The 27,498-nt window shown below is 40.9% G+C and overlaps 1 protein-coding gene across 1 annotated transcript in view; it reads left to right on the top strand.

Moving 5' to 3' along the window:
* Nucleotides 1-27,498, top strand: part of GRIN2B (glutamate ionotropic receptor NMDA type subunit 2B) — a 409,459-nt gene that overhangs the window by 99,266 nt on the left and 282,695 nt on the right. Inside the window, exon 2 of the mRNA XM_068560520.1 lies at nt 21,163-21,591. Within this exon, the coding sequence (XP_068416621.1) occupies nt 21,181-21,591 (411 nt within the window). The 5' untranslated portion in view covers nt 21,163-21,180. The remainder of the gene's footprint in view (nt 1-21,162; nt 21,592-27,498) is intronic.

The raw sequence follows: 27,498 nt of genomic DNA, 5'->3' as shown, positions 1-27,498 counted from the left end.
AAGTAGTTGGAAGATAAAGCACTCAATAATATTAAGTTGGGTAATTGTGCTTACCTAAAACCCCCTCAGCAGACTCAGATAGTAAAGCATTTTTATGTCCTATCCTGTGCTAATAGGTGATGTTTTCCTTGCCTAGAGATGCTATCTATATATATTAATTTCAGGGTTAAATACAACTGTCTCTCTGTCCCCTTTTATACTCATTCTCCTCATGCCCTCTTCCTCTCTCATCTCCTTGCCTTCTCTTTCCAATGCCAATTCAGCTTTTTCGTTGTTTGCTCAGCTGACTTGGAATTGGCCCAAAGGAGCAAACAGGCTTGTAAAAGTGGATGAAGGTGGGCTGCAGACTGCATTAGTCCCAGGGCTCAGTCCACAGCTACTAAGACAGAGCTCTTGTCACAATACATTTGAGGACATGACATGGTTTCCTTCATATTTCAGAGCGAAGCTGCTATATAAGTGTAGTACCTGTCCCCAAAGCAGGCTGCAGAAGTAAATACCTAAGAGCTATTGGCCTTCTCTCCTTCTCAAGATTGCTCCAAAGAAATAAAATCCATGAGATCCAGAAACCCCCAGTCTTCATTACTCACTTGGCATAATTATTACGTGTCCTGGAGGAGTGGGTAAGTGTAAGTAAGTCTGAAATAAATCCCCAAAGTGTCTGAAAGCAGGTCACTTTGACTAAGAATTGAATTATTCTTTTACGAGTTGTGATTTCCTTTTATTTTTTTCAGCTTCCATTCATGCCATCGTTTGCTCATCTTTTTGTAAGAGTTCTATTGAATTCTCCGCCTTTTCCTCCTGTCCCTATATATTAGTTTTTGTGTTTTTTTTTAATTTAATTTCAGGGGTAGAGAGAGCAAGCACCCTTTTTTTTTTCCCATGAACATTTCTCTATACTTAATTATGAAGACATTTAAAATCTTCAGTGGTGGTTTATTTTATAAAAATTCATTGAGCTGTGTGCATACTTATAATGTATGTACTTGCCTGTGTAAATGTTACCAGTTAATAGAAAGTGTTTCAAAAGTTACTTAGGAAAAAAAAAAAAAGTTACTTAGGTTATTCAGATTTTTGTAATCTGTTTTCTTCTTTGTGTTTTCATTTCTTTTGTCTCACTGAAGTTTTTTCAAAAGCATTTCAGCTTATTTTTGCAATTATTTGGCTTTTCCACACTCCTCCAATCGGGGCTCCTTTATCTATAAGTGCACAGTAGAATCACTTGGGGCACTTATGAAAAATGCAGATTTCCAAATTTCATTCTCAAGAGACTCTGCACCACCTTTTCTGGAGTCAGGCCTGGGTATCTACAGATTCTGCCAAGTGCTCAAGTGGTTCTGAGGCAAGGTGCTTGCAAATCATCTTTGGAGAAACACTGCATTGGATGTCAGTTCTTTAATAAACCGTATACCTTGCCCTCCTTTTGTCCTTTCTGTGCACGAGTACTCTATCTTATGAACAAGTTATATTCTGAAAGTCAGTTTCTGAGACTCTTGTTTAAAACTGGTGGCACAGTGGTTAAGATTCCACACTCCCGATGCAGGGGGCCCGGGTTCGATCCCTGGTCAGAGAACTAGATCCCACATGCATGCCGCAACTGAGAGTTCGCATGCCACAACTAAGAAGCCCGCATGTCACAACTAAGGAGCCGACGAGCTGCAACTAAGGAGCCCATGAGCCACAACTAAGGATCCCACCTGCCACAACTAACACCCAGCGCAACCAAATAAAATAATTAAAAATAAATAAATAAATATTTCAGAAAAATAAAGCTTAAGAATACATGTCTTTCGGGAAGGTTGGTAGATTCCTAAGCCAACATATAAAAGCCTAGTTAAGCTTTCCAGAGTTTGTTACCAGCACTTCCCAAACCCTGTAGCTGGCAGCACTGGTGTGGGGGAAGTGGGGATCCGGATACAGGTCATAGGCAAGGGGCAGAGACGGGGGCCCCTACCATAGTAGGAAAGCATTTATATAAAGACTGAAGTAGACATGAAGGAAGAAAGAGTGAAAATTCTTACATTAATCAGAAGAAAAAGTTCGTTTGGGGGAGTTTCTAACCATATCCAGGTAGAAAGGATGCTCTTCTCATAAGGATGTATACCTGTGCTTTCAGTTTAGAGAGAGATTTCATCTTCATTTAGTTGTCACTTAGACCAATGTTTTTGGCTCTGACTGCTCTTTCTCTGTGGTTTAGTATTTATCTTTCATCATCTGCAACATTTTCTACAACTCTGTATACTGCTGACACCTGGAAATGGATATAAAATACACAGAAGTTATTCCCTAAATTGTCTCCCATCACTGGCTTCTCCTTCCCAAAACATTGGTGTAGAGGACAATTTTAATATAATTTTAGTCTCCCACCTTCTCCACATCTTATACTGTGTTTTACTCCTCATCAATTTCAGGTCTATTTTCTCCTCTCCAGCAATTTTTTTTTTATGGCCTGATTATCTTCTACGTGACTAGCTACAACCTCCTTGGCGGGGCTTCTTACTTTTTGTTATACTTCAGTCAATCTGATAAACTCTAATCAGAATAACACACTACATGTGTAATTTAAATGCACCACTCATTTCTTTTCAAGTCCTTGTGAGCAGGCAAGCTCATAGAAAGAATCTTGAAGCAAAGGCAGAAAAAAAAAAAAAATTCCAGTGAAGGAAACAAACAAAACCTCCCAACTATTCATGACTAAAAAAATTCATCAAACTAGAACTAGACGGGAACTTCCTCAACCTGACAAAGGGCATCTGTGAAAACCCTACAGGTAGTATCCTGCTTAATGCCAAGAGACTGAATGCTCTACCCTTAAGATTAGGAACAAGGCAAGGATGCTTCCTGTACCACTCCTCTGAACCATTGTATTGAAGGAGGTCCTAGCCAGTGTAACAAAAAATAGAAAAAGAAGGGAAAGGGAAAAATAAAACTGAATTTATGATTGTCTATGTAGAAAGTAGCAAAGAATAGACCCAAAAAAGCTATGAAAATGAACCAGTAAGTTTGGTTAAGGTCACAAGGCCAATATACAAAAATTAATTGTGTTCATAAATGATATCAATGTACAATTAGAAATGGAAATTTAATAGTTTGCCTCTGCTAATCCCAAACTCCCATTACTTCCCTCCCCTACCCACCCCCCCACCCCATCCTTGGCAACCACAAGTCTGTTCTCTATGTCTGTGAGTCTGTTTTTGTTTCGTAGATATGTTGATTTGTATCGTATTTTAGATTCCACATATAAGTGATATCATATGGTATTTGTCTTTCACTTTCCGACTTACTTCGCTTAGTATGATAATCTCTAGGTCCATCCATGTTGCTGCAAATGGGATTAGCAGATGCAAACTATTATATGTAGAATGGATGAGCAAGGTCCTACTGTATAGCACAGGGAACTACATTCAATATTGTGTGACAAGCCATAATGGAAAAAATATGAAAAAGAATATATATGTATATACATATATATATGTTTGAGTCACTTTGCTGTACAGAAGAAATTAATACAACATTGTAAATCAACTATACTTCAATAAAATAAAAAAAAAAAGAAATGGTAATTTAGAAACAAATTTACGATATCAAAAACATGATATTCATAGGGGTAAATTTTATAAAATTTCTGACTTAGTATTGTTAAGATGTCAGTTTTTCTCAAATTTTTGTGTAGATTCAACACAAGCTCCATAGAAATCCCAGCAGATTTTTTTTTGGTAGAAATTGACAGTTGATTCTAATATTTATATGGAAAAGCAAAAAAGCCAAGAGAACTTTGGAATGAAAGAATAAAATTGGAGGACATACACTGATTATAAGATTTACTATAAAGAAACAGTAGTCAAGCTAGTGTGGGAATGGCATAAGAATAGATGTAGAGGTCAATCAGGCTGCAGAGATAGTTCAGAAGTAGACTCACACATGTGGGCAATTGATTTTGGACAAAAAAAGAACCTTGACCCATATCTTATGTCATGTAAAAAATTAAAATGTATCATAGAACTAACTATGAAACTAAAACACTTTTGGAAGAAAACAGAAGAAAAGTCTTTTTTGTTTAGGTAAAGATTTCCTAGTTATACAAAGAGCATGAACCATAAAAGAAAAAGTGATAAACTGGACTTCATTAAAAATAAAAACTTTTGTTCTTTGAACATCACTGTTAAGGAAATGATAAGATAAGCCACAGAGTGGGAGAAAATACATTTAAAGGACTTGTGTCTAGAATATATAAAGAACCTTTACTACTCAATAGTATGACAAACAACCTAATTAAAAATTGGGTAAAAGATACTTTACCAAAATAGAGATACAGATGGTAAATAAGCACTTGAAAAGATCCTCAGCATCATTAGTTGGCAGGAAGTTTAAATTAAAATCATAGTGAAATAATACTAAACATCCAATAGAGTGGATGGATTTTTTTTTTTTTTAATTAAAAAAAGAGGAAGGAAGGAAAAAAAAACTCACAAGATCAAGTGTTGGTAAGAATGTGGAAGAACTGCTGGTGGGAATGCAAAATGGTATAGCCACTTTGGAAAAGTTTGGCAATTTCTTATAAAATTAAAATTACGCTTATCATATAACCAAGCATCTTCATTCCCAGGTACTTAAGAAAAATAAGAGCATATGTCTAAGAACTTTATGTGAACGGTATAGCAGCTTTATTCATAATCACCAAAAGTGGAAACACCCAAATGTCCATCAACAGTGGATGGATAAATACTTTGTAGTACATTCATACGGGGAATATCACTTGTCAGTAAACAGGACCGAGTACCGATACAAGCAACAATATTGGGAAATCTCAAAAGCCACTGTGTCACGTGAAAAAAGTCAGACACAGAAGGTTGCATACAGTATGATTCCATTTATAAGATGTTCTGGAAAAGGCAAAGTTATAGGGACCAAATCAGATCAGTGGTTGCTAGGGGTTGGAGTGGGGGAAGGGATTGATTATAAAGGAGTACATAGAGGGAACTTTTTGGGTGATAGAAATATTCCATATCTTGATTATGATGGTGATTAGTTACATACTGTATACGTTTTTAAAAACGTACAGAACTGTACACTTAACAGGGTGAATTTTAATGTATGCAAATTATATTCCAGTAAACTAGACCTAAGAAAAAAGAATTTTGTAATTAGCTAAAGTTTACATACTGATGTATGCATGAATGAATAATTTGTCAGTTCCATTTAAGAATAACAGACTTCCTCATTCACATGGTACCTTTCAATTTATATGCTACCTTTATACATATTTTCTCATTTAAGTCTCATAACCCTGTGAAATAGGGTTATTTTCACATCATTGTTCACATTTAGAGAGGACCACCTCTCTGAGGTTCAGAGAGCCTAGGTGACGTGCTTAATGTCACATGGTAAAATTTTTTCAAATCCAAGTCTTTTCCCACAATTTCTCAATGCCTCTTTAAAAATGAAAAAAGAAAAACAAAAGCTGTTTTTCATTATGGGTTACCTGGGTGTTCTTTATCCCCTTTGACTAGCTGGGAATTCCTGCTTTGGTGCCTTGCACTTATTCTCTGGTCCAGACCAAGTCCAGGGAGCTCCCTGGTGCTTCACTCAGTCCCTTCCCCTCCCTCAGAGCTCTTCCATTTCCTCCAGATTTTAGGTCTCCTGGGAAAGTGCTCTTGATGAGCCCAGAGTCACCTTGGGCACCCACTGTGCCCCGTTCCTTTGGCAAATGTAGCACATATGGTTTGTGTCGGATGTAACTAGTTGATCTCTATGTTATTTCTTCATCTCTTTTGGAGAGATTTGTGTAAGAAAGAGCCTGTTGACTCTGGAAGAGGAGACAGATGGAAATTTGGAGAATTGGTGTGGGAATGACCAAGCGCATGGCTGGGAGAAGAACCAGTGAATTGTCAAGGCTTGAATAATTAATTAGGTGCAGGGGTAAAGGCTTAGCAGCCTTTTCACTAAACTCTGTGGAGTTCAGACTGGATCAGTTATGTTTCTGTCAAGCGACATTGCTGAGTGTCTGTAGACTCTTAAGGGAAGAGGAGACTAGGAAACAAGATGTCAGATTTTAAAGAAAGAAAAATGTAGTTTGGCAACCAGGAGGAGATGATTCTGATGGGGATATTTTGATGTGGAGTGAAAGAAGAAAGATGGTTGAATGAAAACATTAGGACCTTGCATCAGGTGATGAGGAAAGAATTTGGTGGGAAAATAGAGAGAGTAGCAGGGTCTGACTTAGACCTGAATATAAATTAGACAAAGGAAAATGACAAGGGCATATGAAGAGCTGTGAAAGCATTTCAGACATGTCAACCTTGAAGTAAGGCCAGACAACTAAACAGATGGATAAAAGTGTAAAACAAGACCTTTCTTTACAGGTTAGGAATGAGTAAGATTTGAGTCACCAGCTCAGTTGCGGGGAGGGGAAAGTATAAGGTTAAATTCTGGGTAGAAGTGAAGCTCCCTGGAGAGACAGGATGAGGAAAGAAAAAGAGTGGTCCAGAGAAAGTAAGAGAGTAGAGGCAGAGGCTCCCAGAGACATTCAGATGCAAGCAGACCGAGGAAAGCAAGGAGGTTAGGCTTCCAGAGAGATGATGAGATGGGGCAGAAACAAATGATGAATCCTGTCAAGCACAGCCAGGGAAAATTAGAACAGCAGAAACAAAGAGGCACCCGGAGTTGTTCGTGAATATATTGTAAGTGACTTGTGTCAAGGTAGTTTTAGTCAAATGGAGGGGATGAAAGTGGGAAGACACTCAAAAAGAACTCAGGAAGAGGAAATTCTGAGAAAAAGAGAAGACAGACTTGAAAAGAGAGGTGAGGAATGGAATGAAAAGGATGGAGGAGAGGCCAGGTGAGTGAGAATGAGTTATTCTCTCTTGCTGTCTAATCCACACATATGCAAAACCTTATACCTATTCATCAGCCACAGTGAGGCCAGAGAGAATTTGCAAACTGAGAAAAGGCCGCCTGAGGATGAAGGGTTTCGACGAGGCTGTGAGACAGCCTTTGAATGAGCAAGTGAGAGTCCTAAACTGGAAGAGCTGAGGGACTCGATTGAGGATGGAGATGAGAGGAGGAGAGAGGCTTCGGAGCCCAGGGGCAGGCAGTGGTCCAGGGCTGTGGTGTCGAGGTTCGTGTTACCCGCAGGGAAATGTTCATGTTGAGAAGAGGACCGTTTCCATGAATAGTATCTCAATCAAAAACGCTTCAGTGAATGGCATTTCATCAGTACTTCGGTTTCTTAATCATCATAAAATTGGGCTCTTTTCAACAGTGGCGGCTATTATCCTGGGCTTAGAAGGATTTGCCATGCTGTAATAGGCCAGCCTGGTTGATTTCCCAAACAGCACTGGAGTTTCATTCACCTTGGAAATTGAGAATAAACTGAATTTCATGATCGGAGATCTTTTCCTTCCCCTCTCTTCTGTCATTTCTTGCCACCTCTCTAGCAGTATGTTAAGCACCTTAGCTGAACATCCAGATTTTTCTGTGTCCCTTTTCAGCTTTGTCTCACGACTACTCTTTCCATGAACTCTTCTTCTGGCCAAACCACGCCATGTACCATCCCTGATAAGCTTTGTGTCTCACTGCTTTGCTGCCTTAGCGCTGCCTGCCTCACTTCTGTTCCTGCGCTCAAGCTCGATTCCTCACCTCAGATACCCTCAGAGCTGCTTCCAGACAAAGTTGTCCTCACTACCGAGCCCAGAGCCAGTCTCCCTCTGCTCGTCTCTGTAGTTCTTTACATCCTTCATGCTCTCTGACGGTCCAGTGTTGGGGAGTCTCTGTCGTCTCCTTGCTGGAGTGGGTAGTCCTCGTGGGCAGAAGCAAAGTCTTAACTCCCTGGAACACTTCTCTGTGATTCGCAAAGTGAGTCTTCAGTAAGGATGTGTTGATTCATTGGACTTTTGAGGGGAAAGGGATAGGAGCTGGTGTGTGAGGTCGAGTTTTTTGCTTTCGAAATCTATTTTTTCCCAGTTTTGTTGAGATATAGTTGACATACAGCACTGTATGAGTTTAAGGCGTACAGCATAATGAGTTGACTTACATTATTGTGAAATGATGACCACGTAAGTTTAGTTAACATTCGTCATCTCCTATGTCAAGATCTGACTTTAACGGGAAAGTCGCATGTGCCCTGAGTGCACTCCCTGTATTGGATGAGCAGATCTCCGCAGCTGGATTGTGGCGCTGCCTGCGACTGAGTTGTAGGGGAGAGGGGTTCATTTGGCCTGGGCAGGGCCTGGGAAGGGAGGTGCAGGCGTTGCCAGCTGGCCTCACCCTACCACCTCTATGGTGATAGTGGACATGGTGATGTAGGCCTGATGTACATGCTGTTCTAACAGTGTAAAAATGCTGGATTCAGGCAGAGAGAACAGCTACTTGCTTTTTAAAAACAACGTAAAATGTGAAGGGTGGCCAGATTACAACTATATTATTATCATTACAGCAAGGGAGCCACAAACCTTTTTTTTTGTTCTTTTTCACTATTTTAATTTCTTTTCCACATATTAAGAAACAATACGGAGTTAACTCTCACGTTTCCTTGAAATATCACCTTTGTGGTTTCTTGTGTTGTTGTATTTCTTTGTTTATACTTTGGCTTATAATTTGACAGTGAACATTGGGCTCTAAAATTTATTTTTTCACGAAACAGATTCCAACCAAATCAAAGAGAAAGAACGAAAGTTAAGGCTTCCTTACCCAGTTTGTTTCTTCAGCAACATAAAGTCCCATTTAATGACCACATCTTCCTTCATGAAAATGCTTGGCCTTTCTCTGGGTTGTGCTTTGGAGTCGTTCTGATAATTGCTTGGTGTATTTTTCTGATTTCCAATGCTTTTATATTCCTCACTCTCGAAATGCTAGCTCCCGGAGGCTATTCTTTTGAAATATTCTACAGACGTTTATCCATTCTTTGCAGGGGGGCCAGGCACCCAGGAATGTTACTGTTTATCATACTGCTGACCGAACCTGGACCTGAGGATAAGCAGGAAGCAGTATCAGGAGAGGCCACACCTTATCCAGTGGTGGGTGGGGTGGAATTCAGGTCCTGGTTTTGCCGTTTTGAACCTGAGAGGCTCCTAGGCATTATGGAATGCAGGAGGAATCTGTATCATTTATGGTCAGAGTAGGAAATGGATAGCAACCCTCAACTGGTTTAATCTGAAGAGAGTTTAGAAGAAGGACTGTTTACCAAGATGTGGGCAATGCACAGAAACCACAAGAGGTGGTAGTGTCCTGAGCTAGAAGTGACCTGGTGTACTTACCACCATTTTTAGTCCCGAAGGAGGAAACTGGGAGTGATATCTGGAATCTGGAGGGGGAACTGGGTAGAGAGAGCCGTGTGGAAAAGGATGTTTCATGGAAGTCATGACCTTCAGTCAAGTGATACAGCCAACCTACCGTGAACCCACGGGGAGGGAGGCATGAAGGGGAAATACCCCAGCCTTGGCCTTCTTGTTCCCTCTTTCCTCCTGCTTGGGCTGTCTGTTGGGTCAAACCCAACTGGAAGCCAGAGGACTAGGACGTCCATTGATGTGCTCCAAACAGGACTGCCTCCCAGGGCTCAGAGAAGAGGAGAGAAGAGTAGGGAGTTGAACTTGAGGGGGGTATGGAAGACAGAGAGATTCACAGAGTTTTAAAGCCGGAAGAGACTTTGACTTTGAGAGCAACCAGTCCATTTCTCTTACTTCACAGATAAAGAACCAGAGCCACAGAGAGGCTGAGTAATTCTTTCTAAGTCACCTGGCTTGTTAGTAGCAGGGTTGTAACAGGGCCTGGGGTTTCCCAATCCTCAGATCTGTGTCCCTTCTACTACGCATTCTTCTTGTACAGTAATTGGAGAGGGAGAGGTTGAGAAGTGAAATTAGAGAGGTATGTTTCCACTTATGATTAATTCTCTGAGTAGGTGCTCAATTCCACATGTGAGGTTAAAGGGATTTAAGTGAGCTCAGAATTCAGTTATGATTGGTTGCGTGCTTAAACAAATATGAATATTGATGGCAAAAATAAAGATGGCATTTTACATTAAGAAACATATGACTGCATCTCAAGTTGGCCTGATAACCAGCCAGCTCAAATGGTGTGGCTTTTGTTCCCTATTGATTCTGGCCTTGCTACCATGCTCTCTTTGAGGTCTTTTATGGCCTCAGGGTCTTGTTTTAAACCTAGGCTTTGAGTGAAGGCTGAATCATGTTTGGGTACCATGCTTCAGCATCTTACAACTTAGAGACCAGGGGAAAGAGGTCTAATTTGTACACATATGTGTATCACCAGTATAGGCATTGATTTACCCACATATGTACATGTGCAAATGAACACTCAGATACATAGACAATTATCAGCTAACAACACTGACCTAAGAATGACCCTGTAGAATATCAAGAAGTTGGGAATGGTATTGGTGTTTATGGTATTTCCCCTCATGTTGTAACCCTTGGGAGTGAAGGACCTAGACCGGTGCCTTCATTTATGTGTCAATGGAGATAGAGAGAATCAACTTATTATTGACATTCTTAGGTACTTATTTATTGGTTCATTCATTAGTGTCATCACCAGACATTTATTGAGCACCTACCATATGCCAGACACTCTGCTAAGTACTGGACGTAGATAAGGAAGACACGTTATCCTTGACTTCACTTCATTAGGGTTTGCTAGAAAAGCTATCTTATTAGCCAAGCTAGTGAGAATTGGGTTCTCCCTTCCTATATTCCATGCAGGAAGAATCACTATTAGTAAGTGAAGATATGGGTTCCAGAGATAAGAAATGAATGTTTTTATGTAGTTGAAGTTATCATGTTACTTTGCACAAAATTTGGTGGCTGGTGGGAGATGGGGGAATAGGTTCTACTGCTGGGTGGTTCTAGGATTTAAAATCTATTTTAGGGACTTCCCCGGTGGTCCAGTGGTTAAGATTCCGTGCTCCCAATGCAAGGGTGCCCGGGTTCGATCCCTGGTCAGGGAACTAGATCCTACATGCCGCAACTAAGACCCGGCGCAGCCAAATAAATAAATAAATATTTAAAAAAACGAAACAAAACACTAAAAGCTTTAAAAAAAATAAAATCTATTTTAAATATTGTTTATATTGGATATCAGGTTGTTACTTGTAGACTAGCTTTTAAAAACAACCTGTGTCTAAGGTCGGTAGAAATTGTACTAAAGCTGGAGAGAGGGGTGGGAGGGAAGGAGTCTTTGACTTCTAAGTAATTCAAGGCAAAAGAAGCTCCTTATCTGTCTCTGAACACAGTATATTCATATTCAGTAAATAAATATCAGGTACGTGCTATTTGCTAGATGCTTTCAAGTAAATTGTTTAATATTCACAACAACTCTGTGATGTGAGGATAATCACCCCCACTTTGTAATGAAGAAAATGAAGTCCAGGTAATTTTAGTTACTGCCTCCCCTCCATCTAAGGGGAGTAAGTGTCAAAGCCAAGTGTCAATTCTAGATCTTTTGACGTCTAGTTCCTTGCTTTCTCCCCTGTATCATAATATCCTTCTAACTAATATTTCATTATTTTTGCAGTTTCAATGTATTCATTACTATTCCTGCTTCTGTGTTAGTACTTAGCTTGTTAATCTCCTGATCTCCCAGACAGGGTTAGGCGGCCTCCTATGGAGCACTGGGCATGCTCTTTTCTAAGTCATCACATGGTACCGTAATTTCCTGTTTATTTCGTTGTCTTGGACACTAGACTAAAGGCTCCTTGTGGACTGTATTCCATTCAGTGTTGGATCCCATCTCCTAGCACATTCTCTGGCACATGGAAAGCATTTAACAAACGTTTGTCCAATGAGTGAATCTTAACAATTACCCTGTGAAAACTGTTACTATCTCATGTTTTACAGATGAGGGGGCTGAGGGTCAGAGAGGTCAAGAAACTGATCTAAGATCACATAGCAAGTTAAGAGTAAATGTAAAACATGTTCTCAACGCCAGAGTTTTGCTATCTCCACCACAACGCAGCACAATTATTATTGCTGTTGCAGAACAGGCTTGGTAGAGGGTTGCATTGGCTTGGGATATACTTAGGCAGTAGAGTAGATCATATGGGGGACTTGGAAATGGCCCCCCTCAACACCCCAATTTTAAATCTATTTTAACGCAGGCTGTTTATCTGCAGCTCAGAACACCAGTGTGTTCTGGGTGGATGCGTATGGTCTGGTGGTCCCTGTCCCATCCCTGGCTCACCGTTACCCTCCCAATATCGTCCTTTGACCTCCTTCCCAGGTGACATTTTTCCTGCTCCCCTGTTCCCATGATTCTCTTTTTATCATCCATCACCCATTTTTACTCCTCATCCCCCTTCTTAATAGTCAGTGACAAGCCAATAATTTTTATTAACACTTGAAAATGCTACTTTGCTGTTAAACCAATACACGCAATTGCCCTAATCTGCTGCCAAATGGTGATAATCAGAATCAGGTTTCAAATGGTTTGGATTTCAGCAGGGCTGCCTACACTGTCCTTGGAGGCATATAAATTAATTATAATTAAGAACCGTGTGCAGATGTTAGAAGAGAAATTTTGGTGTCTGCTCTTGCAGAATACTGAAGAAAAAAAAAAAAACCATCAGTGGCTGTTGCTGATGAGAGTACAGATAATCATCTACGTTTGTATTACAGATTTCTGTGAAAATGCATACATGTAAAGTGATTTATGATCCTTTATTAGTTATCTTTTCAACTCTTGTGTCAAGAAATTGGGTGACAGTAGAAGTGATACTTCTGCTTTGTGCATACAGCGGGAAAAAATAGGTCAGATAGAAAAGCCAGGATTTAACTCCTGGAAGTGGTGCAGAACAAGGTGGTAGGTTGTAGAACAAGGCTCAGGTGGTAGGTCTGCTTGGACTGAGTGAGAACAAGAAGGCTCTTAGGTAACAGAAGTCCTAGGAAAGCAAATTCCTCTGCCAAGGAATTCAGTGGCACATTGGCCCTTTGCAGTGATGAGGCCATCTTCTCGTAGGGTCTAGGGGACTGGTGGTCTTTGGAACGGCATCCTTACTTGCTTTATGTAGGAGGACTTGATGGAACCATCTGCTGGGTCAAAGGTTTAGGTAATTTTTTCCTGTATCTTTTCCCTCTCTCCCATCTATCCTGCTCTTCCCTGATCGAGTACTTTCCCAGAAATGACTTAACTAAGGCTCTGAGTTCTTTGATTGTCTGTCTATTTACATTATTTGTTGTGGCTATGGTATGTTGAAATGGATTTGGGATTAGCTCTGCACAGGAGTATATTTAGATAAGTTAAATCCCCCGACAGGACCAAGGAGAGCGGTTTATTGCCATGTCAGTCACTACATTAAAAATGGATTCGGCATGTTTATAGGATGTCCAGGTAGACTTTTCTTTTGTCACTGGTTTCATAGGCACATAGTCCCAGACCCCAAACCCCAAACCCCAGACTACCAGGCTTTCTTACCTTGTTCCTTTTGAAGAAAGAGCAGGGGCAAGGGAGCTCAGAAGCTCTAAAAGAGTTTGGATGATGATAACAGTATGAAAAGAGGAGAATAACGATGCAGAGAGAAGTTTTAGGTTCTAAGTCCACTAATATTAAAGATAGGTGCCTTTTATATGTTATTCTTACAGATTTAGATGAAGTTTAGATGTGTTTAGCAGACCCTAAATGCTTCTGGAGGATTGAAATTGGGTTTCCAAATGCCCTGAATACATAGATGGCATTGTGTTTCTTTTGCTAGAAATAGATATTAGTCTTGTACTTCAGAATGGCATTGGATAGTAGATGTTTGACATCTGGTATACTCCTACTTTCTGCTTCAGATTATTGGTGAACACATTTATTACCTAAGCTAAGCATTCGGACTCAAAAAAACACCTCTTTGGTTCAACATTTGCTCTGCCTCTATAAATTTGAATTTAGAAAGTATGACTTAAAACCTGAAATTGACTTGGAACGTAAACGTTTTAAAAAATGTGTTAATTAAAAAATTTTTATTTTGGATCTGTTCTGCAGAGTTAAGTTATTCATTCTTCTCTGTTCAAGGCACACTTTCATTACTGGTTCAGATAAAGATGTCTTGTTTAATTAACTTGTTCTCCATGTACCTTTATTCTTCTATATATCTTTTAGAGTAAGATAATAAAATTCCTTTAAAAATCCTGCTGTTATTTTGATAGGAATTGCCTTCAAGTTATGGATTAATTTGGGAGAAAATAGAACTTTCGAAAATATTATGTCATCTCCTCCATGAATTGGTCTATGATTACATTGTTCAGGACTTCTTTCATATCCTTTAATAGAGTTTCAAATGTTCTCTGCAGAGGTCTTGTGCATTTTTTGCCAATTCCTAAATAATTTATAGTTGTTTTTGTTATTATGACTATTATATTTTCTGGTTGGTTAAAAAGAGCTATTGATTTTTTATAAGAGTATTGTTTATCTAGCAATCTCATTCTACCCATATTAATATTAACAGTTTTAAAATTCTGTTGGACTTTCTGTTTAGATAACCATATTATCTTCATATACTGCTATTATTTTCTCTTTCCTTCCCATCCTTAAAACTTTTGTTTTCTTGCCTTAGTTTATTTACCAGAATCTCCAGGAGCAGTGATAGCACTAACTCACTGTCAAAAAAAATCTGATTAAGAGTTTTTGGTATATACTCTTATCAGGTAGACTGGTGATCTCCTTCATTTCCTGTCATCAAACAGTTAAAAAAATATTCGAACATTTATATCATAAATAGGTGTTGCCCTTAATCAAATGTGTTTTCTTTATTTTATTTTTTTTTGAGCTATTCATGTAAATATCTTGTTTGGTCCATTAATGTGGTGAATTATTTTGATTTATATTCTGATATTAAACCATCCTTGCATTCCTTATATAAACCACACTTGAATATTATTATTATTATTAAAATATACTATTTGTTTTGGTTAGCTAGTATTTTGTTTAGGATTTTTTTGCCTTTAGGTTCATAAGTGAAAGGGACCTATGATAATCTTTTCTTGTACTGTAATTATCTGGATTTAGAATTAAACTTTTCTTGTTTTTCTGTTTTGTTCAACTTGTGTGAACAAGGCTCATTTCCTCCACGTGTACCTGTCTTACTTCCTTTTATTTTGGCAAAGATGGGGTGGGGTGCTGGGGTGGTTTTGGTGGATTAGGATTGGGGGCCTTTGATAACCATTTTATTTTCTTTAATGGTTATTATTATATTCAAATTTTCCATATTCTTTTGAAACTTTTTGCTTTTTAAAATTAGATATTTATACATTAAATTTAAAAGCAACTAACTTTCATAATATTCTTTAATTATTTTAAAATTTCTACTGTATATGTTGTTATTGTCTCTTTTTCATCATCAGTTTCATTTGCATTTTCTCTTTTGTTTCCTTGATTGGTCTTGTCAGAATTTTGTCTAGTGTAGTCTTTCAAAGGTTCAACTTTTGGTTTTGTTTTTTTCTTTTCTTTGCTTTTTGTTTCATTAATTCCTGCCCTTATCTTTATTATTCAATTCCTTCTTAGGGTTGACTCTGTTAATTGTTCAATAAGTGAAAATTTAATTACAATTCATTTTTTTATTTTCTTATTTTCTTACAAGTGAATTTAAAGGTATAGGTTTCTCTCTAAACCATTTCATTTATGCTCTAGAAATTTTGGTATTTAATATTTTCATTGTCATTCTAAATCAAAGGATTTTTCAGTTTCTGTTATGATTTCCTCCGTAACGTTAGTGTTATTTAATATTAAGTTTTTTAAAAGTTTTGGATGTGTGATATGTTTAGCTACCTTTAAAATTTTATTTGTAAATTTAATCACATTACAGAAAAATGGCAATCATTTCATATGATTCTTTGGAAGTTGTTGAAGCACTTTCATAGAGTTAATATTTTCCATGTGCTTATAAAGAATATATATTCTCTGTTGTATATGTTGCTAGATATTTGAAATAGTTCAAGCTTATTACTCATGCTTTGTTTTGTTTTGTTTGTTTTTTGATCATTTATGTCATTGTTTATATTTTCTCTGTTGGATTTATCTGTTACTCCCCAGGGTAATTTTAGTTATTGCTTTATACACGTCAAGCCTGTATTTTTAGATTCATGTATATTCATGATTATAGTATCTTCTTGGAACTGGTATGTGACATCTCTCATTGTCACTTTTGATGTTTTCACCTTGAATTTTATTTTGTCTTGATATTAAAATTTTGATAGACATTCTCACATTGCCCTCCAAAAAGGTTATACTCATTTGTATTTCACTTGACTTATACTGTATAGACTCCTTTTCCCCCCACATTCTCCTGTGTGACAAATTTTAAGGCCTGTGCATCCTAACTTTCTGTCTTTATTAGTAGCTTGGGAAACTGGACCTGATGCATAGCTCCGGCACTTCTGATCTTCATTTTATTCACTGCCTATCGTATTCTAATCACAGTCGCCTTAATTAGGTCACTTGAAACAGCGTCCTGACTCCATTAAGGATGGTGCTTGGAAAATTTGACTTAATCATCTATTAAATCACATTTTATCCTTCTTTTTGGGGTTGCCCCAGGATTCAGTTTTCTCTGAGAACAGGATTGGCCCAGCTTCTCACTCAAATATGTCTTCCCTTGGAGCCTTCTGTGGGCAAAGTGTCTCCTGGTTCCTGTTAGTTACCCTGCACCGGTGGTAGGCATGAACACAAGCTACTGCGGTCTTCTGCTTGCTGTAAATCTAAGGGCCACTCAACTCAAGCCTCAAGGAGGCAGAGGATCAGGAGGTGAACAGTTGACGCTCTAATCCTGATGCTTTGTTTTTGGTTCTGCTTGTGAACCCTCGTGTCTGAATTTACAGCATTATTTGGGGGTGCCGAGTTCCACTGATCCCCATTACTGCCCCTGGCCTGAATTACTCTTGAATTCTGCTGCACTTGACTGGTAAGCTGTCAGTGGAGTTTGCTGCTCCCCTGAGGCCATTATGCAACATCTTCTTCAGGGAGTTAGAACATCAGGGAACTCATATCTCTTGCCACCCGCCCCACCCCCCAATCCCCATCCCCACCTCCACCTCCACCTCCACCCTCCCCTGCCGTGAAGTTCCTCTCAACATTCCTCGCAGACTGTCTGCCATTCTCTCCCCGCCCACCTCCCACATGCTGACCTGGTGCGTTCATAAATAGCTAGGCTCCTTGAACAACTTCTGTAGAAGCTTAAAGGTAACATCCTTTGCATCTCTAGAGATTTTATATTCTTCAAAGCACTTCTAGCTGCATATTATGATTTGATCCTCACATAAAACTCTCTCAGGTATTTAGGTTAGGTATATTATCCGGATTTCACCGATGAGGAAATAGACACAGTGATGAGGACTTGCCTACCCTCAGGTACTTAGCTACTGTGGAACTGGTATTAGAACACAGTTTGGTTTTGGTTAGTGAATTTGTTTATTCATTCATTAACTCACACACTCATACTGAGAGGCAGTAGAATGCAAAGAGCAAGGGTTTCGGCGACAAACTTTGGTTTGAAATTTGATGCCAAATTATTAGCTGTGTGATCTTGGTCGTGCACTTAGCTAGCCTCTCTCTCAGAAGATCAGTTTCCTGATTTGTAATATGGGGAAAATTATATCATGTTTATATGTGATTTAACAATCCATGAAAAATAGTGTCTGGCATATGGTAGGTTATAGGTAAAATGTTACTATAAATATATAATATATAAAATAGGTTACTAGTGTAGGTAAAAGTGGCCAAACATTGACAATTTTATTATGGTAGAAACTCAGTGGCTACCATTTATTGAGTCCTTCCTTATTGTATGTATCCAAGGCACTGCTAGGCCCCAAGAATTGCAAATACAAGTGAGGCAAGGTTTGCTTGTGTGTCTGTGTCTTCTACTAGACTGTGGTCCTGGAGGGTAGAACCTGTCTGCGTTATATCCCTGACACCAAGATCAATGTCTGCTAGGGAGTGGGTGCTTAATAAAAGTGGGTGCTTTCTGAACTGAAAAGGTCCCTGCCCACCAGGAGATGACCAGCAGTGAAGACAGGCAGATACATAATCATATGCTCTAATAAACTGTTATGGGTATTTAGATAGACACACACAGGCCATGACAAGAGCCCAAGGGAAACGGTGCTCAGTTCTACTGGGGGAGGGGGCACTGCAGTGCACAGGAGGGGACACAGCTTCATAAACAGGTGCCTGAAGACTGACATGGTCTGTTGGGTGGAAGGGAGCACCACCAATTAGCTTATCTTGGACTACAAGCTTTCTCTCGACTAACCCCCTTCTAAGGTGTGAAATTGAGTTTGTATTCACAGCACTTCTTTGTTTGTCTCAAAGTCCCTCTGCTACTGGTATCTCCCATAATGTATTGCTTCGTAAAGTGCTTTGCTCTATCCTGAGTATAAAAAGAGACACTCAGTAAAACCAGAGTCTATTCTTCGAGTGTCACAACTAGCCATCGCATAACAAAGTAGAATATATTTGTGTAAGAAGAAATAGAGGAATGTAAGAGATATTTTAAGAGCCCCAATAAAACATCAGAGTGGGAGAGTGTAGACTGCATTAAAGTCAGTAAACAGTCATGGCAGAGTGGACCACTTTTCAATGTGAAGGGAACCTGATTTAGTGACTGATGACTGTACGATTCGAATCCCATTGGAATGAAGTTAGCTGCTACTTTTGCCAAATTCTAAATCTTTTGGTTCTCCTTGAGAACCGGTCCTTGAAATTTAACAGATTATTTTTGTTAGTATTTTGCCAATAGCTCTTTGAGGTGCTGAAGCCATCCGTCTTCCTCAGTATCCAGCGCTGCTGGACTCGGTATAGTGCTGCTGGCTTAGACCTCTGGGAGGAGGAATTCGGGCTCCGGCTGCCCTGCTCGACTGGGGACAGTTCATCACACGGGTTGCCAGGGCTGTGTAGTCATCCCCTGTCTCCACAGAGACTCAAAGCCGAGGAAGCTGTCAGGAGTAAACTTTGTTCAGATGTGAACCACTGAGCTGCTCGTCTTACTTGCGAGAGGGAGACAAGGCCGTTGTCACAGGGCTCCTTCTTGGCAGTGTGGAAGGATGACTACAACAGCAGGGCTTCCAAAATGTTTTCTGCCAAGAACTGGATTGGATTTCTGCTTCCTCAGCCGCAAAATGTCCCCAGCATCTTAGCCCCAAATCATCAGTGCCCTTTGCCGTCAGTCTGCTCAACCTGGACACTTTCTTATCTTTCTTTGCTCGCCACCCTCATCATTATTGTTTGCTTTTTGTTAGCTAAACTCTCAAAGCTTTTTGATTCCTAATATCTTACCTTTTTTTTTTCCCAGACAAGCAGGAGATAGGAAGCAACATTATCATTTTTGATTACATTCTCTCCCTTTGGAGAAGAATGAAAATCCCTAGTTTTGGTTTGGGGTGCCGTTTATAGACTATTTCATTGGAGTATAAAAATGCTATGTGTATTTTATTTTTTAAAAAAATTTATTTATTTAGTTTTGGCTGCATTGGGTCTTCGTTGCCGCGTGTGGGCTTTCTCTCTTGTTGCAGTGAGCGGGGGCTACTCTTCGTTGGCGGTGCACGGGTTTCTCATTGCGGTGGCTTCTCTTATGCGGAGCACGGGCTCTAGGTGTGCGGCCTTCAGTAGTTGTGGCAGGCGAGTTCAGTAGTTGCAGTGCGTGGGCTCTAGGGCACGTGGGGCTTCAGTAGTTGTGGCGCACAGGCTTAGTTGCTCCACGGCATGTGGGATCTTCCCAGACAAGGGCTGGAACCTGTGTCCCCTGCACAGATTGGCAGGCAGATTCTTAACCACTGCGCCACCAGGGAAGTCCCAAAAACGCTATGTGTATTTTGTATTGGCATGTATTGGCATGCTGGTGTTGTAATATCATTGACCTTGGCAACATTACGTAACTGTTTTGAGCTTCAGTTTCTCCATTTGAGAAATGGGGATAAAATGACTAATTTATAGGGTTTCTAGGAGGACTAAAGAGATTGCTGAGGAGGAAATGCCTAGTACGGTACCTAACACATACCACATGTACAATAAATGATTATTTAAAACAAATCAATACAATCTAAGCAGGACCAGTTCTATTTCAGTAAGGGGAGCTCTTGGAGAATGGTGAGACATGAAAAGAGAAATGACCAAGCTTTGTAGAGAGTTGTGTCCTCAGTCTGGTGCAGAGTATAAGACTTAGGGGCACATGTGGAAGTAAAGAGGCAGGAGTTTGTGGTAAAAGGTAGAAAGTGGTGAACTGCATGCAAACGTGAAGTCAGTCATTTCAGAAAGGTCACTATGTCAGTAATTTAATAGCATTTGTCCAAATCACCATACTTTGATGCATAAACACATGGGAATAAAACTATTCCTCGTAATAAATGATGATGTAAGAGGCAATGTGATGTAAGGCAGATTGGCCTGAAAGCCAGAAGTTCTGGGCTCATGTTCATTTCACTTAATTGGCTCATGGTCTCGGACTTCTTAGCTTTTCTGAGTCTTCCCTTCAACCTCCATAAAATGGTGATAATAATGTTTTTCTTATTTCCCCCCTGCTGGTTTATTGTAAGGATCGGAGATGTTTTTAAAAGTACTGCCCAAACAACATATGGGTTGTTTTTGATTTAGTAGTAAGAGCCGGATGGGTTGCTGAAGAATTTTCAGGTTCTTGTCCTCTTTGAGGTGAATACAAAGTAAAGGCAGCAAGAATGGGGGCTCATGTATCTGTAACTTCCTGTATCCAGCTCTTCCAGACCATGTTTTGTAGGTAACCTCTGCTGAGCCCATTTTGCTGCTCACTTTGCCTGGCCTTTGCCATCCCTTGGCCCCAGAGCAGTTCAAGGATGGGTTGTGACAGGAGTACCGGGGATGTCGCAGCAATAGCTGGACATGCTCTTGGAGACTCCTGTGTTCGTGCGCTTGGTGTGACTGCCTGGACCACTTACATCCTCTTTCCGTTGTTTGTCCCTGTCTGTTTGCTGCTGATGGCTATAGCAGTAGCATCTTTTAGCGTCTTGCTCGAGGATTTCTGACGCTTCTGAAAGTTTTTCCTCCTCACTCTGCTACGCAAACACAAGAGATAAGAAACTAGGCTAGAAGATAGAAGCTGGGTTTGATGATCAGTAAAAGGAGATAAGTTCCTTGACTTGCAGTATCCAGCCTCTTCCCAGACAGTCATGCAGTGTGGGTTGTAATGTAACCATTCTCTCTTTGTGTTTCCAGGGAGTCGACGAGTTGAAGATGAAGCCCAGAGCGGAGTGCTGTTCCCCCAAGTTCTGGCTGGTGCTGGCTGTCCTGGCCGTGTCAGGCAGCAGAGCTCGTTCTCAGAAGAGCCCACCCAGCATTGGCATTGCCGTCATCCTCGTGGGCACTTCAGACGAGGTGGCCATCAAGGATGCCCACGAGAAAGATGATTTCCACCATCTCTCGGTGGTGCCCCGTGTGGAGCTGGTAGCCATGAATGAGACGGACCCAAAGAGCATCATAACCCGCATCTGTGATCTCATGTCTGACCGGAAGGTCCAGGGGGTGGTGTTTGCTGACGACACAGACCAGGAAGCCATCGCCCAGATCCTTGACTTCATTTCAGCCCAGACTCTCACCCCCATCCTGGGTATCCACGGGGGCTCCTCGATGATAATGGCAGACAAGGTAAAAGGGGGCCGTGGTGAGAAGAGCCTGGGGGGTGGTATGTACTGAGAGCTAAATGATGCATTTGTTTGAATGCCAAACTCGATTATGAAAGATGGAGGTAACCAGATGGTAACCAGAGGTAACCAGAATGCACTGAGTGAATGGCTAGACCAGGAGCTAGCCTAATGCTTTGGAGTTGAAAGGGCGGGGAAGATGCTGGTATCTAGAAGCTCCTTTTGTTTGGAACAGGTTTGTGTGTCCATTTGTTTGTAAATGGATTCACTGAAATGACTAAGAGATGTTGAAGGTTGTAGCTCGGTGATAACATTTTCTTCAAATACATGTATGAATACCTCCTTCAAAACTTTAGAAAAGGTGTGCTCTATTCTTCCTTGATAATACATGTTCTCCCCCCATACCAGTTTCAAGAATATAAAAAGCAAGATTCCCTGAGGCAGATAATTTGTCTCCTTGAAGATTCAGATGTCCTAGAGAAGTACTTCTTGCTAAGGTGTCCAGGCTCAACACGCATCCCATCTGCACATGTGAACGGATTTTAATCCATAGAACCAGTTGCAGCTGTGTTTTCCCCAGGCTTAGATTTGAAGGCAGTGGTTCTTAACCTTGACTGCACATTGGAATCACCTGAAGAGCTTTCAGCACAACCGATGCCTGGGTCCCACCCCCAGAGGTTCTGGAGCACAGCCTAGGCTTTAGGAGTTTTAAAAGCTCCGCAGGTGATTCTCGTGTGCAATTAAGGCTGAGAACCACTGCTTTAAGGCCGCAAATAAATCATAGTCTCTCCTACATTAATATTAGATTGTCACATGACAAAGTAATTATCATGTGACATCGATGCTTATTCTCTGACTGCAGGAAAAAGTGTTTTGTTTGTAGTTATGTTTTGTTTTTACATTTTTCGCTTATTCGGTTATTTTTCCTTGCTTTGTAGAATGATTATTGCTTATTGCTTAAGTGCAGTACTTTTCATATACGTATTGTCTTTGCAGTCATTCATATCTTAGAATGATTCATTTCACAAATGCAATATTTGTTTTGCATCACTTTGGGTTTCTTAAATTGTTTCTACTTTTGCATTGTCATCTTACACTTCTTAATGTCACTTTCAAAACCGCCTTCAGTGTTGTACTGAAAAGACATGCTGTGGGCTTAATGATGTGTGCAAACACCTCAAAACCTAGCACAGACGCCACAAGCGTGCTACTTGGCCGGTTGAGAACCACCAGGCCACAGGGCTTAACGGAGTGAAATAAGCTTGCGTGATCACTATCGCCATCTGTCGGCAGCAGGCAGAGATGACTCATGTCTGTTTAGGAGCTTCCTTTGTTCAGTCTGGGAAAAGTCAAGTGGAGAGTACTAAGTGGAGGAACTTCATGCTTTCAGTAGCATATGAGAAGGCTGTTGTCCCATTCGCATGGGTAAAGGCACAGGTAAGGATGTTAGAAAAAATGCTGCCCCGAGGAGCCCATGCTAAGGGAAGTGGGATAAACTTGAATAGGATGGAAAATATAGGTGGACTATGGCAAAAGCTAATGAGTTTTTGCTTCAGGTAGATTTTTTTAAACATCATTGCCCTTAGCAAAGTATATTATATTTTAGCAGTGGTATTTTGAGGGCACAATTTGCATGGAAAGAATGCCAAGATGGAGGAGCCCAGTTTTTGAATCATAAATAAGTGCAAACTTACCTTGAGAGCAAGTCAGGTGAAAATGATTGATTGATTGACTGATATAGCGTCTATGGACTCTTGCGCAGCCTGTTATTTCAGGCTCACCCCTCCCCCCATGCCAGTGTAAAAGGTTGTTGGCTAAACTGGTTGGTTGCTTCTCTGTTGTGTCTCTTACAAATGCATAATAACAATATAATAATATGAAGAATGACGCAGACCACGTGGAGAGACTGGGCTGTTTTGTTCAGTGATGTATCCTAGGTGCTTCAGAGGGTTTACCATGTGCTGGGAACATACTGCTTTGCCTGCACTATCTTCGTTAATACTCTTAACAGCCCAGTGAGCTAAGTGGTATTACTTATCTCCATTTAGCAGATGGGGAAGCTGAGGCTCAGAAAGGTGAAATAACATCCCAAGTTATGCTGCTAGGAAGTGGCGTCCAGGACTGGTTGCTGGCTCCACAGACCATGTGCTTGATTGCCTCTCAAGCAAATGGAGAGGCGGGTTAAGGTCTCTCATACCTTCTTCTTCTTTACTTTCTCCTCTGTTACGTAGCACTGTGGTGAATGTTATCTGCCTAAAAGTGATGCATCACTTGATTCATTATGGCAATACCGGAATCTGACTAGAGGAGAGGATTAATGAGCTGTGAAATGGTGGAGGCTTAGGTGTAGCCTAATTCTGTAGTGGACCCCTTGGCTGCCAGTTCCAGGGGTCAAATGGAGGATGGAAGCCAGTGAGGGGGATTTTTCCGGGTCATTGTAACGAGATCCCCCTCTGGTCTCCTCTCCCTTCCCCCTCCCCCCACTGCAACCACACCCCAATATCCCATCTTATCTTTTTCTCTCTCCATCAAAAAAAGGAGGTAGGCAATGATTGTTAGGCACTTTGCTAAAATGGCCTAAATAATATCTAACTGACTTTGGACCTGAAAAGAAGAGTTACTGAAAGGTAGGTAGAAAGAGGAGAAAGAAGAAAGAAGCAAGCAGGAGGTCCTGGTGCCACAGAAGCGGGAGGGTGGAAGGCTCAGTCACGGGGTGGGAGGCCTGGATGGGTGGGGGGCGGCTGCAGGGGCCGGGTCGGGCAGCAGGAGGATCTGCCCTCCGGACCTCCGGGGTCCAGAGGGCAGCAGCACCGAGGCGCCGGGCAGCTGTGCAGAGGGACGTTCACAGGCCTGAAGGACCAGCCGGAAGGCAAATGAAAAGAGTCCCCCAGAAATCAGAGAAATAAGCTTTGGGGGCAAGTTTCAAAAATAAAACACCTCAAATTCTAAGGCCAGCTTTTTTATTTTTTGATAGAAGTTATTTTTAGTACCATGACGGTATTTTACCAACATAGAATGGGGACACAGAGTGTGACAACTCTGAATCAACTACGGGGCAATAGGACAACACGTTTGAAAGGAGAACTAATGCAGAAAATCTAAGAAATACAGCTTTGCTGTGTTTAAGGCATAGTCTTGAAGGTATAGTCGCCACCTGAAGGATGGTGAATAAACCTTCCATTTTGCTTCCTCCTTCTACGAGATAGGTAATTGCCACTCTGTTTTGACTCAATTGTTTTTTGTTTGTTTGTTTCAAATAAAACTTATTAAGCATCCTTGTGGAGGATTGGTTTACAGGGAGGAAATTCCTGATTCAAGGAGTTCGTGATGGAAGAAAGGTAGCACAGTTAGTTGCAGAGACTTTTTGGCAAAAGTAGGGAGACATAGTTCAGCATCTGATCAAATAGATTACGCTCACTTTTTTGCATATGCTAATTAATCAGTACAAACATTAATTAGTCTTCACTTTCCCATTGAGGAAATGCACCTTGTGCCATGGCAGAAAGAAACATGGGAGCTGACAGAGCAGAGCTGTTCTAAGCTCAGAATTCGGACTCAGAGCAGTTTTAACCATCATTTCCTAGATGTGGGGATCTGCACAACTTACCAAACCACTTATGCTAAACCTTGGTTTTCTTGTCTGTACCATGGGGATAATCATATATCCATTATAGGGTTGTTGAAGATTAAATGAGGTAATACAGAGCAGGTGCTTCACTAAGTGTTCAGCACAGCATTCAGTAGGCTGAGCTGAAGGTTGTATGGAGCAGTTTGAAGAAAAGGACAAGGCTTCATGATACAGGAGAAGCATGGAAATGAAATAGAATCACAGCCAAATATAGAGGCACTTCAGAACTGGAGACCAACCAAGAAGGGAGCTCAGGTGAAAACCGGGGGAAGGGCTCTGAACTGTGGTGGGAGCTTTGGTCTTGTCCCACCAGGGAGGCCGAGGCTCATTGGTGGCATAGCCGCTCCAGGGCCAAAAAAGGGCACATTCAGTTAAGGAAGAACTCGAACAAGGAAAGAACTGCTCGCGCTTGTTGCAGAAGACCGTTTAGAACAGTAACGGGGCCCATTGAAAAATGTATGAGGTGATTTTTGGCAGTTCCCCACCGAGTATTAAGAGTCTATTTTATTTTGCTTTGTTATAATTGCTTTTATTCTCCCTGAGATCCTGGATTAGGATGCTCGTCAGAATCCAAATGATGAACTAACGCAAGACATACTTTCATTTCTTTCCTGGAGGTTTCTCTGCTGATTTGCTGAAATCTTTCTTGGGTTTTCAGATTTTAGCTCAGAGAGGTTAAGTAACTAATCCAAGATATTACAGCTTACGAGCAATGGGACTGGATTCAGATCCCAGAAGTACCTATTTTGAAGCCTGTGCTTTCTATTTATGCAATTCTGCCCCACAAAGCACTGCTCTAAGAATTGTAAGTCCTGTGTTTCAGTCTCCATTCTCAGGAGCTTTGGAAATTTAGGCAAACAAATCTCTTCAGCTGCATGATACTCGGTTTCTAGTCTATAAGTGTTAAATTTTGTTTTCTGCCCTACCCACTTTACAACATTTTGAAGATAAAATAAAATAAAACAGTTGGAAAAATGCTGGGCAAACAGATACTTTAGGTGAGGTAATTAAAAAGTGGGGATAGGGATTGACAGTCATTGAAAACTATTTTGTCACTAGCATGAGGGCCAATGGAAATGGCTTGGGCAGGTGGTAGGAAGGAATACAGAAAGTGGAAGTTACAGTAGGATCAGGCAAAAGGATGGAAGACCCAAGCTGTAATGCTGCAAAAGTGGAAGAGAGAAGGTGTGCTGAGTAAAGGGTCGGGGTCTGGAAATAGATCAGAGTGATCTTCACTCTGCTGATCGGAGTGGAGTACAGCAGCTAAGACATGTGTTGTGCTCCTTATCTTGTTCCTCCCTAAAGGACAGGTGAAAATATTCTTACTCTGGCATCTGTTGCTATGATTCTTTCACTTCTAAATTTATTGGTTGAGAATTAATACTTTTACTAGCACTCTAATTTTCTGTGCAGAAAGCCATGTTTTGGAATCCAGCTGGGGCCAGCAGGATGGCCCTTACACTCCTTTGGCCCCATCTTCTCTCACTCTCCCCCTGCCCCCTACTCCCCGCCCACCGCCCCGACACCTAATGGCAATATGTTTGGAGACAGTAGTTGAGCTAGCGGTGGAGTGTGACCCTGTAAATAGTCTAACTGCCTTCCGTCTGCTCATGTGGGTTTCCATAGCCAACGTAATCTTGAAACCAAGATGGCCATGCTATTCATACCCCACTCTATTGCTTCTTCCCGAATTTGGGGTGACTTTGAGGTTTTTTTAACCTTGCTTCTTAGTTGTTTGTGATATGGTGTTTCTTGGGACAGCATACTTCAAGAGCAAACTGTGGTGTTAGAACATTTTTTGGTGATGAGCAGAGTTAAGTCATAGAGGTGGGAGAGGCAAGACAGTAACAAAGCTGCTATCATATGCCAACGCTGTGCCAGGCATGATGTTAGTGAGCATTTTAATCCTTAAGCAGTCCTGTGAGACAAGTAGCATTATTTCATTTGATGGGGAAAATAAATCAGAGAGAGTTCACGTATCGTGGCCAAAGTCGCATAGCTAGAAACATAGTGGGCCTGGGATCTGAGTCTTTTTTTTTTAAGTTTTTCCGCTGACTTTAAAACTTCCAGTCCCCACACTGAGGAAGTCAGAAAAAAGCCAGGATAGAATCATCTGGGGACCTGGGGGTCCGTTACTCCTCTCCCGTTTTTCCTACTTCCTTGAACTATACTTTGGGGGAAGGCGAGTGGGCAGTTCTCCCTGAGACACCATAGACGTTGCGGTGGTGCTGCCTTCAAGCCTGTGTGGATTCCAGGACTATCCACCTGCGTCTCATTGGCCAG

This window comes from Eschrichtius robustus, chromosome 13, assembly GCF_028021215.1.
Source record: "Eschrichtius robustus isolate mEscRob2 chromosome 13, mEscRob2.pri, whole genome shotgun sequence".
Classification (NCBI taxonomy): Eukaryota; Metazoa; Chordata; class Mammalia; order Artiodactyla; family Eschrichtiidae; genus Eschrichtius; species Eschrichtius robustus.
Note: the sequence above shows the minus strand (reverse complement) of the source record. Positions and strands in the feature narration are given on the sequence as shown.